Source organism: Patella vulgata, chromosome 1 (assembly GCF_932274485.2).
Source record: "Patella vulgata chromosome 1, xgPatVulg1.2, whole genome shotgun sequence".
In the NCBI taxonomy this organism is placed as follows: domain Eukaryota; kingdom Metazoa; phylum Mollusca; class Gastropoda; family Patellidae; genus Patella; species Patella vulgata.
The window spans coordinates 46,986,455-47,003,615 of NC_065879.2; the positions used below are offsets into that span (position 1 = coordinate 46,986,455).

At 38.3% G+C, this 17,161-nt stretch overlaps 1 protein-coding gene across 2 annotated transcripts in view; it reads right to left on the reverse strand.

Annotated features, from left to right (window-relative positions):
- The window catches only part of LOC126807736 (delta and Notch-like epidermal growth factor-related receptor), a 385,935-nt gene that overhangs the window by 126,116 nt on the left and 242,658 nt on the right, over positions 1-17,161 (reverse strand). For both annotated transcript variants that reach the window (XM_050532512.2, XM_050532520.2), the window contains one exon: positions 10,726-10,901. In XM_050532512.2, coding sequence (XP_050388469.1) covers positions 10,726-10,901 — 176 coding nt within the window. The remainder of the gene's footprint in view (positions 1-10,725; positions 10,902-17,161) is intronic.

Consider the following 17,161-nt stretch of genomic DNA (forward strand, 5'->3'; position numbering starts at 1 on the left):
TCACAAAAATGAGTCAATAAATATACTATCTATCGACCCAAAAGATCAAAATAGCAATAAAACATTTTAAAACGCCTTTTTTTGGACGTTTTGTAAGAGTACCGTATTCTTAAATCTGTATTTTTCTGAATATTCTCAGTGGAATTAGATATTTTTCTCTGCTCGCAGCGGGGCGACCTGTCAATCCTCTTGCAAAATGCATGGCATCGTTGTAAAGCGGAGAATCTCTAGTTTATAAATATGACTAAAATATTGCCGATGAATTCATTTTGAAGGAATGCAAATGGGTTTTAAAACCCCTAAAAATGTAAACACACTCCGCTTGTTGCTATGCTTCCAACACGACTCGTTTGCTGATTGGCCCAGACAACGAGTGCAAAGCACTGTGGTTCCGTGGCCGCATCGAGGCTCAAGCAGACGATAGAAATTAGATTTGGGCAATTTATGGGGTGTCTACATGCGATTCACTCTGAGAAGTGGCAGAAAACAACTGTTGTTGTTGTTTATTAAAGATTTAACGTCCAATACAATGAATATGATATTATGGACAGGTTGATTTCATAAAATTATTTACACTTGAAAATTGTTAAAAACACAAAATAAAAAGATCCTCGGATACCAACAACTTAATTCTGAATCTGATCGTATATATACTATTCAAAAAAAGTAGGGGATATTTGATTTTTAAGTGTTATTAAAGTCACCTAATGAAACTGACGAAGAAACAAATGACAAAATGAAATGAAGTTCACATTCATCGATTTATTCCAAATGATCGTTAGACTAAGTAAGGCACAGACTGACCATTATAAGGGTAAAATGATACCCGGGGTCAAACAGCAAAGTTACCACAGCATCACAACCAAGTCAGTAACGGGTAAATCCTCCTCTGTTTGCCAAACAAGCATTGATCCGACGTGGCATACTCCTAATGAGACGTCTAAGGTCATTTTGGTCCAGATTGTCCCATTCCTGTTGCAACGCAGCAGCAAGTTCTTGGACATTGGCACGACGTTGTTGACGTTGACGTAACCTCTGTCCAAGCATGTCCCAGACATGCTCGATGGGGGAGAGGTCGGGACTCAGTGCTGGCCAAGGTAATGTGGTGATGTTCTGTTGTTTGAGGTAACCTGTAACGATCCTGGCCCTGTGACATCTTGCGTTGTCATCCTGGAAGATGAAACGGCGGCCATGACGTCGTGCGAACGGCACAACATGGACTGCCAAGATGTTGTCCCGGTAGTACTGGCCTGTAACACGCCCTGCAACAACATGTAAAGCCGTTCTTCCAGCAACAGTGATGCCTCCCCACACCATAACAGAACCACCCCCAAATCGATCATGTCTGATGACGTTAACGTCTTGGAAGCGCTCGTTTCGACGACGCCACACCCTCCTACGTCTGTCCAAAAAATCAACAGTGAACCTTGACTCATCTGAAAACATCACATTGCTCCAGCGTCGATTATCCCAGTGTTGACGATCCCTACACCAACGACGTCTTGCCTGAATGTGATGATCTCTCAAACAAGGGATCACGCGAGGACGTCGGGCGCGAAGGTGACCCCTATGCAGTCGATTCCGAATCGTCTGGCCACTCACTCTCACACCAGTGTCTGTTTGAAGACGAGCGCTGATCTGATTTGCTGTGATGACACGATTTCTCAAGGCCAAGGTACGGATAAATCGATCCTGGGCTTGAGTTGTCGCCCTTGGTCGACCTGAGCGTGGTCTGTCCTGTACAGATTGTGTATCACGGTATCTGGACCATAGCCTGCTTATGACAGACTGAGAAACATTCATCGTCCGCGCCACAACCGCCTGTGTTGTGCCGATCTGTAGCATGCCAAGGGCACGTAACCTTTCATTTTGGGTAAGCCGACGCATATCAAAATTTGTTTTCTGGTCACTAAAACAATTAAACTGATGTTTCCACCCTGGAATTCAATGCCACAATGACTGTAACATTCAAAGTCAGAGTCGTGCAAATCTTGGGTTGGACCCCCATGATGATCCCAAGCATCACCTGCATTCCATGCGGTAGCTATTGGTGCGTTTGGGCGTCACATGTAACTGGAAATGTTTCTTCTGTTAGGTTCTATAGTGACTTTTTTCGTAGTCATTTGCATATTTTAGTATTATGCCCCCAAAATCAAATATCCCCTACTTTTTTTGAATGCCGTTGAGTGTTAATCAAAACATTGTAAATCAATCAACAAGCCGTTCGTGTCATTGCGTAATACTAATCCGTAATCACTTCTCACGGATTAATAATTAGTTGATTGATAATTAACAATGATAAGGCCGCCGACAATTCATTATTTACTCCGAATAACTAATCAAAGCGGCGATGATTTAATGTTTCGTTTGGTCTGTTAGAAAATAATTTATAGTTCTTAAAAGGAAATAAACAAAATAGCCAATAATTTTCTTTCCGAAAAGAATTTTATTGATAGGTGAATTCCGTTTACTGTCTTTCATACGGCATGCAAAGTTAAGAATGTATATTGGATATTATTATTGTTTAAAATTCTATTATCACCATGGGTCGGGAAAATGAGAACGACCAATGAGTCGAAACGCGACGATTATCGAATGGGAAAAATAATCTGCCATTGTTTTAATTACACCGCTTCCAAAACGAACGTAAGCATTTCATGCCAATGAAATTGAAATTTCTATTCTATTATGAACTCATATTTTGATACCGTTACGGTACCTGAGGCTTAAAATAACAAGAGACTTATTGTACACGCATAATCTTTATTCAGGCGTGCAGCTGTGGCGGCTTCTTTGATGATTAAGATAGGCTACTAAACTTGATTACCCAATCAACAACCTTAATCGTCTGACCACTGGCACCAAGGTGCTAAATAATTGATGAGATTAACCGATTAAATTATAATATACAAACTTAGACTACTAATGTATACACTGTTCTAAATTATAACGCTATCATAGGAAATGTGAATATGCCGCATTTGTTGTGGATGTTTTGCTATGAAAAGAGCGCATTTACTACGATTTTCGTCTTCGGCACCCTTGAAAACCTACAGAAGAAAATATTAATATTAAACAACAAAATAACGAAAGATTTAATGGCATGGTTGCTGTGTGATATTGTTTTAGAACATACCGACACCTTTAACTTGCTTTTTCTAAAAACTGCAGATGTCAGTGCATTCAATTCATTTGCAACTGGGAGCTCGCCCTTTTCCATTCTCGAACGTTAAACAGTCGCCCATGCTCGATGAATTAATAAATTAAATTCTCGTAATGCAATTATAACCACTGTAATTAAATAGCGTTTGTTTACAGCTATCTATACACTGACATCGTATAACGTAACCGTGCTCTACGAAAACTCAATAGTATATAGAATGGAACTAGTTTCAATTGAGGTGTATAGTCAAACCATGTTAATACCGTATCTTTGATCATAAGGCCTAGTACCATCTCTTTTAACTAGAACTCGGCAGTCAAAACAGTAGATCAATCAGTACCCAATTAATTAAGCTGTATACAATAGTCAAACTATATTAATAAGGGATCTTTGATCATTAGTACGTGGTCTTGGCCGTGGTCGTGGTCGTGGTCAAACGAAGAACATGGAGAATATTCCACCACCAGCGAAACGTGGTCGTGGTCGCGGTCAAACCACGAACAGTGATATTGTTCCACCACCAGTGAAACGTGGTCGACATGGGCGTTAACGGAACATTAAATTAGTAATCATAATAAACACGCAATAGCTAAATGATTCCGCACCCCACCGTATCGTAGCAAAATGAGAGAGAGAGAGAAATGGGGTTTAACGTCCACTCGACACAAACTAGGTCATTTCGGGACCAACATATGGTTTAATTTTATTTCAATAATTCGCTTGCGCGTAGGGGTCTTTAGCAGTGGGAGGAAACCGGAGGACCCGGAGAAAACCCACGAGGTTGGACAGGCGACCTACTCCTTGCCACGTACAACCGGGGATTCGAAACGTGGTCGTGGTCGCGGTCAAACCACGAACAGTGATATTGTTCCACCACCAGTGAAACGTGGTCGACATGGGCGTTAACGGAACATTAAATTAGTAATCATAATAAACACGCAATAGCTAAATGATTCCGCACCCCACCGTATCGTAGCAAAATGAGAGAGAGAGAGAAATGGGGTTTAACGTCCACTCGACACAAACTAGGTCATTTCGGGACCAACATATGGTTTAATTTTATTTCAATAATTCGCTTGCGCGTAGGGGTCTTTAGCAGTGGGAGGAAACCGGAGGACCCGGAGAAAACCCACGAGGTTGGACAGGCGACCTACTCCTTGCCACGTACAACCGGGGATTCGAAACCACGCCAGTCGACTCAATGGCAGACTTTATGATACAGCGCGCGCACGCTAACCATTCAGCCATCCCCCCCCCCCCCCCGTAGCAAAATGAACTGGCTCATCTAAATGGCCACATTTCCAGTGCTTGAGTTACTTTTCTTTTACAAATCATCCTATTTCGAGTGTTATTATTATTCCATTTGTTAATATATTTTATTTTAAAAAATACTAGTAATTTGTGATGCATTATAATACAATTTGTTATTATATTTTATTAAATTTATGAGAGTTTTTAGCATACTGTTGTCTTTTGAAAAATGTTCTCTTTTTTTATACTTGACAGCATAAGATGTTGAATACCGTCGTTTCAGAGGTATACCCTACCCTGCAAGATGTGACCATAACTGATGGGTGACCATAAAATCATCGAATATGTAAAATGATAAATATTCGTTGCATCGACCCAAAACCATGTTTTTCGTCTTCAGCGCCCCCGAAAACCTCTAAAATGATATATTACACGAGTACCAAGTACAAGAAGTCCAATAATTGCCATTTTGGTGGCCATTTTGAAAAAATCAAGATGGAGGATACAGTCCAGTCGTCCCCTGATGCTGCAACCTTTGTGCCTAATAAAACATATAAATTGACATTGCACCAGCCGGTTACAAATATACGGTGATAAAAAACCGTATATTTGTCATTTTGGTCGCCATTTTGTTAAAACAAAATGGTTGATATTGTCGGATTAATTTTACTACTACGATTATCATATCGGTCGCCATTATGAAAAACAAAATGGCGGGTAATATCGGATTTACTCTTATGCTGCAATTTTTTGATGTAGCACCCCCCAAAACCCATTCAATGACATTAATAAACACATAACTTATGAAAAGTCGAAAATCTGTCATTTTGGCGTCCATTTTGAAAAAAAAAGATGGCGGAAATTGTCGGATCAAATTTTTACTAAAATCTTCGTCTTCAGCACCCCTGAAAACCTCTAGAAAACAATATTCAACGACAAAACAGCAAATAAATTGCTTGGTAACTATGGGATTTTGTTTTGAAACATACCAAATCTTTATTGTTCCACCACCAGTGAAACGTGGTCGACATGGGCGTTAACGGAACATTAAATTAGTAATCATAATAAACACGCAATAGCTAAATGATTCCGCACCCCACCGTATCGTAGCAAAATGAGAGAGAGAGAGAAATGGGGTTTAACGTCCACTCGACACAAACTAGGTCATTTCGGGACCAACATATGGTTTAATTTTATTTCAATAATTCGCTTGCGCGTAGGGGTCTTTAGCAGTGGGAGGAAACCGGAGGACCCGGAGAAAACCCTCGAGGTTGGACAGGCGACCTACTCCTTGCCACGTACAACCGGGGATTCGAAACCACGCCAGTCGACTCAATGGCAGACTTTATGATACAGCGCGCGCACGCTAACCATTCAGCCATCCACCCCCCCCCCCCCCCCGTAGCAAAATGAACTGGCTCATCTAAATGGCCACATTTCCAGTGCTTGAGTTACTTTTCTTTTACAAATCATCCTATTTCGAGTGTTATTATTATTCCATTTGTTAATATATTTTATTTTAAAAAATACTAGTAATTTGTGATGCATTATAATACAATTTGTTATTATATTTTATTAAATTTATGAGAGTTTTTAGCATACTGTTGTCTTTTGAAAAATGTTCTCTTTTTTTATACTTGACAGCATAAGATGTTGAATACCGTCGTTTCAGAGGTATACCCTACCCTGCAAGATGTGACCATAATAGAAAACAATATTCAACGACAAAACAGCAAATAAATTGCTTGGTTGCTATGGGATTTTGTTTTGAAACATACCAAATCTTTAACTTGATTTTTCTCAAAACTTACTTTGATGAGTTGGATGGCTTTAAGCAGTCACAACTCAGTCAATTTTTTCCCGATTCAAACAAACTATACATCAAATTCAAGGTAATGAGTCGGAGAATGTGAAAATAACAATAACTCAATTTTCAAAATTTCCTCATTCCGACTCAGTATGCCATGGGGGGGGGGGGGGGTCACAATTCTTTTTTTGGTTTTGTAGGAGCTTAGCCTTACTATGATCTGGCGGGGGGAAATTGATGATTTGGGATCTACTCTGTGACAGTTTTCAATATTGACAGATTTTATATCTGGAATGACATTTTCCAAGACTTGCAAGGTTAGTTGTTCAACATTTTCACCCGGTTTTTTTTATTATCCCTCCAATCCTTATGCAATTTCTTCTTCCATATTGTTCCAAATCATCACATTTTTCTTTTATTTCATAATGGAGTTGGAGTGTTGTAGCTGCAAGGTCATCCTTTAGTTTGTTGATTTCATTTTTCAGGGGATCAACAATTGTTTTAAGCTGTTGGCACAGAATATCCTGTATAATAGCAGACAGCATATTTTGAATTTGGGGAAGGGTAAAAGCCTGTGCAATTTTGTCTGATAACCCAGATATTGATTTTTCAAGACAATCGCTGATGATATTTTCATGGAAAATTTGACTTGATTCCTTGGGGTGATGGTGGGTCTGTGTTAGTGTTGTGGTCGAGCATTGTTGTTGACAGTATTGTAAAGAGTGATTTTAAAAAATATTCTTTTGTTTCTTACCAGAATGAATGAAGAAATCAGGCTGCAGTATAAACAGTATGTCTACTGCTCTCGTTGCTGACAGATTTCAGTTGTCGGGTGAAACTAGCCGTACAGCTCAAAATAAAATGACGCCACAGCAGTGATAATTGTATGTTTTGTTGTTTTTTCACATAGAGTCGACACCAGTTCGTTTATTACAATCCCAGAAAAACAAATTTCCTCGCTCGATCAACAAGTAAACCCACTCTTATCAACAGATATGTTTAATACTACAGGGGATTGTACATTTATGTAGATATACTTATTTTACTAAGAGCTCCAATAACTGTGTCTACCTGCCTGTCGCCATTGGTCAATATGGAATATTATCACCTCTACTTACTGAAATTTTTATGACCGCGTTTGAAAAGAAAGTCCTAGCAATATCACCCGTTAAACACATAGCCTATTTCCGCAGAGTGGATGACCTGTTTGTCATCTTAAAAAGCATAGATGAACATACCACCTTACTACAGCATCTTAACCAACAGAACGACCGTATCAAATTTACACCAGAAACTGAAATTCATGACACCCCCTTCCATTCCTTGATGTATGTAAAAGTAGAGAGAGAAAACGGCACCCTAAAAACCAATGTATATAAAAAAAAACCAACGCACACAGACAAGTACAGTACGTACACTTTAAATCCATCCAACCTATCAGTATCAAATGAGCAACTTTATCATCCTTAGTGAAACGAGCAAAAATAATTTCAACACCTGGAAACTAGATGCAGAGATGACCCACCTCAGAGAAGTTTTTACCGCCTTTAATGACTACCCACCTAAATTAGTAGAAGATGTAATTAAAAAAGCACTATCTGACAACACCGAATGCAATGCAAGATAAGCCACCAATCAGAATCACTATCCCCTTTAATAGCAAAATATCATACCAAATAAGAAGACTGTTGCAACAAGCTGGTATCCGGGTAACCTTCTCAGACACAAACACCATCAAAGACATCCCCCATGCTAATGGTAAATGTGAGTCAACCAAACCAACGTCACCTACATGTAAAGGATGCATTTAGCAAGTCTTCTGCTCCTGTAAAAGCAGCTACATTGGGGCAACCAGGCAACCATTAGATGTAAGACTTAGCCAACACCAACCAAAACCATCTAACCAGACCTGAGCTGTAGCAGACCACATCCAACAAAATCCAAAACACAAGATACTATGGGAAAAGACAAAGAAATTAGCAATCAATCAAAACCACACAAAGAAAAGGAAGATTTTGGAAGCCACCAACATAAAACGCTACAAACCAGCATTAAATAGAGATGAAGGCATTTATCTACCACGTGCTTATGATGCAATAATCGCTGGAAATTGAATTATACTTTATTATAAAATGTGGGAGATACCCTGAACAATAGGACATCAATTATAATAACTGCAGTCATAAATTCTGAATCACATAAGTACCCTAGTATGCCCTCTGTGTTTGGGTGGTTATAAATTAATTTATAATAAGTGAAGTATAATAAGTGTTTTCCTATCTTTTGTTTTTCTCATCTACGAAATAATTAATATGTGGTTTCCCTTATAATTGTTGTGCTATTATATAATTACCTTCTATATGTTTTGATAGGTTTCAGTCTGATCTGTTACTACACTAAGGTTTTGATTAAGTGGTTTTCCAAATTATTATTGGCTAATCAGATGTAATTTATTTTGTATGTTATTACTATGTAACTTTACTATGATAAGTGGTTTCCCCAAATGGTTTATTGGCTATAATTAGCTGTTATATATTTTGTGTATATGGTTTCATAAGCTCTTATTCCTATATCGAAGATTGACTTAATATATTAAATATTTCCCTATTGATTATGATTAATTAGCTGTTACTTGTTTTTGTATATAAACCTTCTGTGCATTATTTTCATTATTATTTACTTGAAAACATTGAGAGAATGCTCAACGAAACGTCGCTTTAATTAAAATAGTAACTGTGTTCCATATTATGTTTTTGGGTTTATATAAATCCTTATGTTTAAATCTGCACATTGACCAATTGTTTTAACATCCAGGTTTTATTGATATACTATTCAAAAAAAGTAGGGGATATTTGATTTTTAAGTGTTATTAAAGTCACCTAATGAAACTGACGAAGAAACAAATGACAAAATGAAATGAAGTTCACACTCATCGATTTATTCCAAATGATCGTTAGACTAAGTAAGGCACAGACTGACCATTATAAGGGTAAAATGATACCCGGGGTCAAACAGCAAAGTTACCACAGCATCACAACCAAGTCAGTAACGGGTAAATCCTCCTCTGTTTGCCAAACAAGCATTGATCCGACGTGGCATACTCCTAATGAGACGTCTAAGGTCATTTTGGTCCAGATTGTCCCATTCCTGTTGCAACGCAGCAGCAAGTTCTTGGACATTGGCAGGACGTTGTTGACGTTGACGTAACCTCTGTCCAAGCATGTCCAAGACATGCTCGATGGTGGAGAGGTCGGGACTCAGTGCTGGCCAAGGTAATGTGGTGATGTTCTGTTGTTTGAGGTAACCTGTAACGATCCTGGCCCTGTGACATCTTGCGTTGTCATCCTGGAAGATGAAACGGCGGCCATGACGTCGTGCGAACGGCACAACATGGACTGCCAAGATGTTGTCCCGGTAGTACTGGCCTGTAACACGCCCTGCAACAACATGTAAAGCCGTTCTTCCAGCAACAGTGATGCCTCCCCACACCATAACAGAACCACCCCCAAATCGATCATGTCTGATGACGTTAACGTCTTGGAAGCGCTCGTTTCGACGACGCCACACCCTCCTACGTCTGTCCAAAAAATCAACAGTGAACCTTGACTCATCTGAAAACATCACATTGCTCCAGCGTCGATTATCCCAGTGTTGACGATCCCTACACCAACGACGTCTCGCCTGAATGTGATGATCTCTCAAACAAGGGATCACGCGAGGACGTCGGGCGCGAAGGTGACCCCTATGCAGTCGATTCCGAATCGTCTGGCCACTCACTCTCACACCAGTGTCTGTTTGAAGACGAGCGCTGATCTGATTTGCTGTGATGACACGATTTCTCAAGGCCAAGGTACGGATAAATCGATCCTGGGCTTGAGTTGTCGCCCTTGGTCGACCTGAGCGTGGTCTGTCCTGTACAGATTGTGTATCACGGTATCTGGACCATAGACTGCTTATGACAGACTGAGAAACATTCATCGTCCGCGCCACAACCGCCTGTGTTGTGCCGATCTGTAGCATGCCAAGGGCACGTAACCTTTCATTTTTGGTAAGCCGACGCATATCAAAATTTGTTTTCTGGTCACTAAAACAATTAAACTGATGTTTCCACCCTGGAATTCAATGCCACAATGACTGTAACATTCAAAGTCAGAGTCGTGCAAATCTTGGGTTGGACCCCCATGATGATCCCAAGCATCACCTGCATTCCATGCGGTAGCTATTGGTGCGTTTGGGCGTCACATGTAACTGGAAATGTTTCTTCTGTTAGGTTCTATAGTGACTTTTTTCGTAGTCATTTGCATATTTTAGTATTATGCCCCCAAAATCAAATATCCCCTACTTTTTTTGAATAGTATATAATAAAACCATTAACATCTCCCTACTGTTGTATATTTGGATTTGCATCTGAAGTTATACGCAGACGGGAATAAGTATTATTTGTTTCAGTATACATATTACATATCCAGTAATTTGAGGGCTTCTCATATATTTCTATACTTACCTATAAAATAGTTTGAACCAATGTCTAAAATATCTGGAGAAATGGTTATAGTCTGGTTCGTTTCATTCTTAACGATCGGAAATCCACCCTTCCTATCACAATTCAAAAAACCTTGCTCATCCACTTTATATGGTAATATCGGGAAATCTATCTGCATATTAGTGCTGGGTTTAAATCTTGAAAAAAAAGATAAGTTTAATCAGAATATGGCAAATTCATACGGTTGATCAAATCGGATAACCACTGCGTCTTAAAAATATCAAACTATATCATAATACAAAATAATGCATCCTGAAGTAGAAATTTTTGTATTGATTGTGGTAAAATGATTTGTGGAACTGCAATGACCTGAGATTACGTTACTTATTTTTCGTCTTTCGTGATGAATTATATTCTTTGAGTTCCGGCATCAGTTACTGCCGCTTAAATTCTCTTCCAATTATTCCATAAAGTATTAGTCAAGGGCGTTGAGTAGTCTAAGATACCCACTAACTTTTCAACACCAATCTTATTAAGACATTCCACACTTGTTCCATCTGTAAATAACATAGAGGACACATAACGGTCCGATTGTTTGTTGTGTAATAATGGAGGTAACCGCGGGGAAAAAAACTATTTATAGCAAACGTGAAGGTTTCCCCGACCTAGATCAGTTCTTAACTAAATTATGACGTCGTATAAACCAATGGTGATGAGTTAGTTGTATTTTACGTCCGCTTCCACCGAGGTGATATCGCAGACAATGGTTCACGCAAGAAGCTTTAATGACGTGGAGGCGGCATGACGTCACTTTGGTGAAGTCATCGACGCCATATTGGTTAACCCAAAAACAGCGATGGCGGGCTGCTCCAGGTGTACGTCTGATGTGAAAAAAAAGAAGAAATATAATATTTTTTGGGAAAAATTCTTTTGCCTGCTAGTCAACAAAATAAAAGGTCCGAAATCACATGTCTTATTGGTCTGAAGAAATTCTGCATTGTGCGATTGTTTTCGGTTTATTCATTTAATTAATTTTTCGGGAACTGATATCTTTAAATTGACTAATGAATAAAAAAAATAAATAAATAAAAAAAAATTAAAAAAATTTTAAAATCAGTAATAAACAGTGTCTAGCGGCACTCTAAGACTATAATCACTCTGCTGTGGGGGCTATAATTTTTTCGTGCCTTATCAGTATTTGTTTTATCAGTTTTTCGGGACGTAAATTTCTGTGAATGCAACCGATTGCGCTTAGATGGGCATTGAGTTGAATTTATTTTGCGAAACCAAAGGTCGCTGTATTCAAGGAATGGATTAGCTGCTTCGGACCACCGACTTACCAGCTGCGGCCCCGGGAAATCAAATCGGGAATTTTATCGGTCATTTCATTTCTACCTCCTCTCCAGAAAAAATCGAGATTTTAGGTGGGCGCATCATAGTGTGATTTCGGTTCCAAAACCACAAAATTAATGCCATATTTTGGAATATTTTTTAGTTGCTGCACTAACGGACCGGATGACAGGAAAACTCGCTCGTGGCCGTCTAAGTTTCTCATATTCCGGACGCGCCTTCGGGCATTTCATTTCTCCACTCTCTGAAGCTAGGTCTAGATTAAAGAAATATTTGCAAATCATATATTTTTATACAGGAAAACAGTACACGGTATCATTGCGACACAACATGCAGACTAAAAGTCGGCAGATCCAAAACTCCTCCTATTTACAGGACAATAATTGACGAAGTTTCATGAAATAATGTTTTATAAATCACATTTAATAACTGATTTCAATTATTGTTATACGCATAAAGCTTTGTCTTGTTTATATTTCATTTGAACCGAAGTCATGACATTTTAATGTGTATGTAACATATATTTTAATCCTGGCAGTATCGATGCGTGATTTGCATTTTGAGGAAGATATCAAATTTCTCACGGCTGAATCCACCCCTGTATTCAGAATAATTATTTAACATTTAATTAAGACATCAAAATACAAACGCTAGATAATATCTCGGCTTGAATTCAGTCGAATTAAAAACTGGTCCATCAATTTGGTTCACGGCAAATAAAGATAGCGACGTCCTTGTAGGGTGTCGCATAATATATGATTGGTGGAATTGAGTCATTTTTGGACAGGTATTCGTATTAAAGATTCTACGTTCACAATATTTTAGTTTGCAGATGATTGATGTAGCGCGAGAATAACACTAGGTCTTTAATTGAAATAAATGCAATATTCTGCAATCCGTTGTAGTCTGCTTGAGATAACATTTTCAATTCTATAACTCTATGGAAATTAGGATCTACATGATTTAATATAACTTTGTTATTTATATCTTTACATGTGTTACCTTTCACCTAAAACAAATTTCCTCTGGGATAATAAAGTATTATTGTTGTATCTTAAAACTTGTTGTGGACGTATTTAAAGAATTAACCCAAAATCACAAAATCTCGTTTGACGGTAAATAATGAACAACGATTTTAAAATACTTTGAGTTGATATTTTACAACGTTTTTGGTGTCGAAATGTAGCTAATAACCTTTACTTTCCATCAACTGATGTGATTATCGATATCTCCTTTAAGCATGTATTAATACAATTTCCAAGAAAACTCATCGTTTTTTGTGGGTTTTTTTTTGCGTGTCCATGGATGCCAGACAATCCACAGTCTATAGCCAACGAGAGCATCGCTAACGCTGCAATATACGTCCACATTCCTGCTTTGATTGATATGGTACTTTTTAAAATGAAGAGAATAAAATATAAAATGGCTGTAATATGACAAGACGCAAAAAAGGCTAGGCGTTGGGTTTGTTTTGCCAAATTTACAGACAAAATATTAACAAAAACGTGGGTGTGACACCACGCCAGGGGTATGCACAAAAATAAATAGTTGCTGTCTTTACGGTATAAGGAATAAATATGCAAAGTTCCAAGATGATCCATTCTGAATTGCAGTCTGCAGACGATAAATACAAAAATTGGGCGTGGCTCTGCCCCTTTTATTGAAGTGATTGATACGCTGAATTTGAACAAAATCTGTTAATTATTGTAACCTGTAGAGTATTTACAGATAAAAACTAACAAAAAAGTGAGTGCGGCACCACACCCCTGGGGGTCGGGACATGCACCAAAATAAATAGTTGGTATTCTTATAAGGAATAAAGGAATAAGGAATAAATATGCCAAATTCCAAAATGATCCATTTAGAATTCCAGACTGTAGACAAAAAACACAAAAATTGGGCGTGGCTCAGCCACTGGGGATTGGACATATGCTGAATCCTATGCTGAATCATTCCGATTTTGATCCAAATCTGTTAATAATTGCAACATGTATATCATTTACAGACAAAACGTCAACAAAAAGTGTGTGTGGCGGTGTGTGTGGGGTGGGGGGGGGGGGTCGTACACTAACATCAATAGTTGCCATCCTGAGGGTATACGGAATAAGTATACCAAGTTCCAAGATATTCCATTAAGAAATGTGGCCTTCGGGCGCTAAAGGCAAACATTGGGCGTGGCTCTGCCCCTGGGGGTCAGGGCATTCACCCTTAGGCTATAAGGAATGCACATGTCAAGTACCAAGCTGATTCATTCAGAATTCGGCTTTGCTTTCGATTTGATCAATCTATCAACGCATACTTAATGAGCACAATCCCATCAAATCGAAATAAATATCTAATGAGACCTTTAAGAAATAATCAAATGTAAAGAATCTGTAATATGAAACAGGCGTGGCCTAGAAGTCCTCATTCTCCTCTGGATCCATGAACAAGAAGATGGGTAGGACTTGGGGACCAGTTCTTGGTCCAAAAATGTATAGTTATGCTACACAGTTATTTACAATTATTCATCACGGTATATTATGACCACTTAATGGAATTCTATATCCTCGGATATTTTGGATATTGCTTATTTAATATTTTTTGGGCGGGGGGTGGGGGTATCTCAGTGTGATGTTGTATCTGTCTAACGATGAAGTCGTGGGAATAAAGTATATTAGTTTTAGTCTTAATATTCACTATTATCTTCATAATGATACTTTTTGAGTCACGCTCACTCGGTGATTAGGGGGCTGGGTCACTAACAGAGAGGTCCTGAGGTCGATACCGGTGCCGAATTTTCCAATCTGGGTTCCCTTTGTAAGTGTGCAAACAAGACACAGGTCCATCAGTCCAGCATGCACTGACAAGGGGGAACCACGTGAAACAATTTCTAAGGATCGCAAACCATTGTGAACAACAATATCGATATATCGAAATACTAGTAGACACAGGGGTGGTAATAAAAGTATAAAACATATATTGGTATTTGGATATTTATTATTAATTGTCAAATCGCTTCAATAATACTACAAGGTTGTTGAATATAAGAATACACAGGTATGCTTAATGTATCCTGGTCATTACCTACAACTGATCGACAGTTAAAAATACATTATGCGAGAGTTAAATCTGCCTATTGCAAATCTTTCTTTGGGCCTGAAATGTTTTTCTAAATTATTAACTATACATTAATTAACTTGTCCAGGCCATAATCAACTCTCGATGTCATCGCTAGCGTGCGATATTTACTGAATTAGGATCCTATTTGCTCCTCAACTTTCATTCATGATTTAATCGTGAAATGGCTGGATAATCGGGACTATATTTAATCGAACGGACTTTAATAATGATGATCGGTTCAAGCTGGATCAATTTGACTGAAATTTTCAGCAAATTCCTTTTACATTATCTAGTTTTAACTATTATAGTGCGAACTGACAGCTCTTTATCTAAACTCCCATAATGTATCTTTAAGATTTAGGGTTCATATGATTATTCTAATGACTCAAGACAGCCGCCTTTATGTATATCCAGGCCTGTCTGGATTGCAAATAAGAGTAATTAACTTCGAACAAGTAACTAGTTCAGTGAAGTTCAAATGTCTGACAATGCAAATTTGGTCATAGTGTTTGGTACCCATCAAATGTCAAAAGAGCCCCCCCCCCCAGCTAATTCCTATAATAATGGAAACACAGTTTCGTTATTAGTACAATGTTTAGGTCAGATACTGCAGACTGTCCACTCAAGTAAATATACCGATATTAAAAGAAAGAAGCGGGCTAGAAACTCCCAGACATTAACAGAACAGAAACGTTTTATAAGATAGATCGGAGGTCTCGTGGAACTCAGGCTATATCTTAGTGATAACAGAGATCAGTTTAGTTCATTTAGGGTTTATTTACATCTGAACAGAATATAACACATCTACATACAAAACAATACAGGAACTTAAACTATACAGAAACTAGACTACAACAGGAACACACCAGGGCGGTACATGGCTATATTAAAACTACTATTCCGCCCCTCTGCCAAGGCAGCGGCTGAACTCGGGTAAGTCCATACGCCGGTCTCTCGTCTGCGCCTCGTCTCCACTCCTCTCAGGTAGTCTCATATATGCGTCTCTCCTCCTCTCCGGTCGTCTGTCTGTCAGCAAACTGCTAGTGTTGCACCCTCCGACAATAGATATGACTCATGATCATACACGCATTTGTCTCTTTATCACGTCATGTTATGCTTACTGACCAGTGCGTATGCCTTTGAAGTCATGTGGAGCTTGTACACAGATCATATGTAGTATGTAATTGACATATGGGATTAATTACATGTTTAATTAGATCATAGCCAGTTCGTACCTTAAAAGAAGTATATACAGAGTTACAAAGTCAATATAATATTATCAAAAGCAGCTTAGGTCAATAAGTTCTATGCACCTAAATGATCGTTCAATTTAATGAAAGTTATAGAGTACTTTGTCACATAGTTTAAAGAATAGCAAGACATCATTCGGAGTTTTTAGAGACATCAAGACTGCTATGGTGGGAAACGCGGGAGCGGTCATTAGTTCTATTTCATATAAAACAAACTGTTTAATTGAATATATGTTGGTTATTATACTGGGTTTTTTTCCGGATGCGCTATATACACGAATTTAAAACTATACGGTTCCAGAGATTTATTATGAAAAGTCCAAGAAGGTGAAAATCAACAAACTACAGCAGGACATTGGTCGCTTATGTTATCGTCGCCAACTTTCGTATTGTGGATGCCAACTTTTGTAAACTGAATCGATATAAAATGGCATAAATTTTACTCAGATTGGTATTTAGGAGACTAAGATTTATATTTTCTTCGATCTATTTAAAAAAGCTATATCATCATATTCTTTTATTTCTATACAGACAGACTGAAAAACTTAAGTAGCTACGTCCGACGTGGTTTGAATAGGCATCACTTCAATTAAATGTGCACGGCGGATAAAACCCGTATAAGTCCTCGAATAAGAGATGTCTATAACTTCGATATCTCTAGAGTAAACGCTTATCTGACCGAATTTATTTTCCAAACTACCGACGTTCAAATGTCATATCTTTAGTTTATCAACCCTACCAGTAATATAGCCATC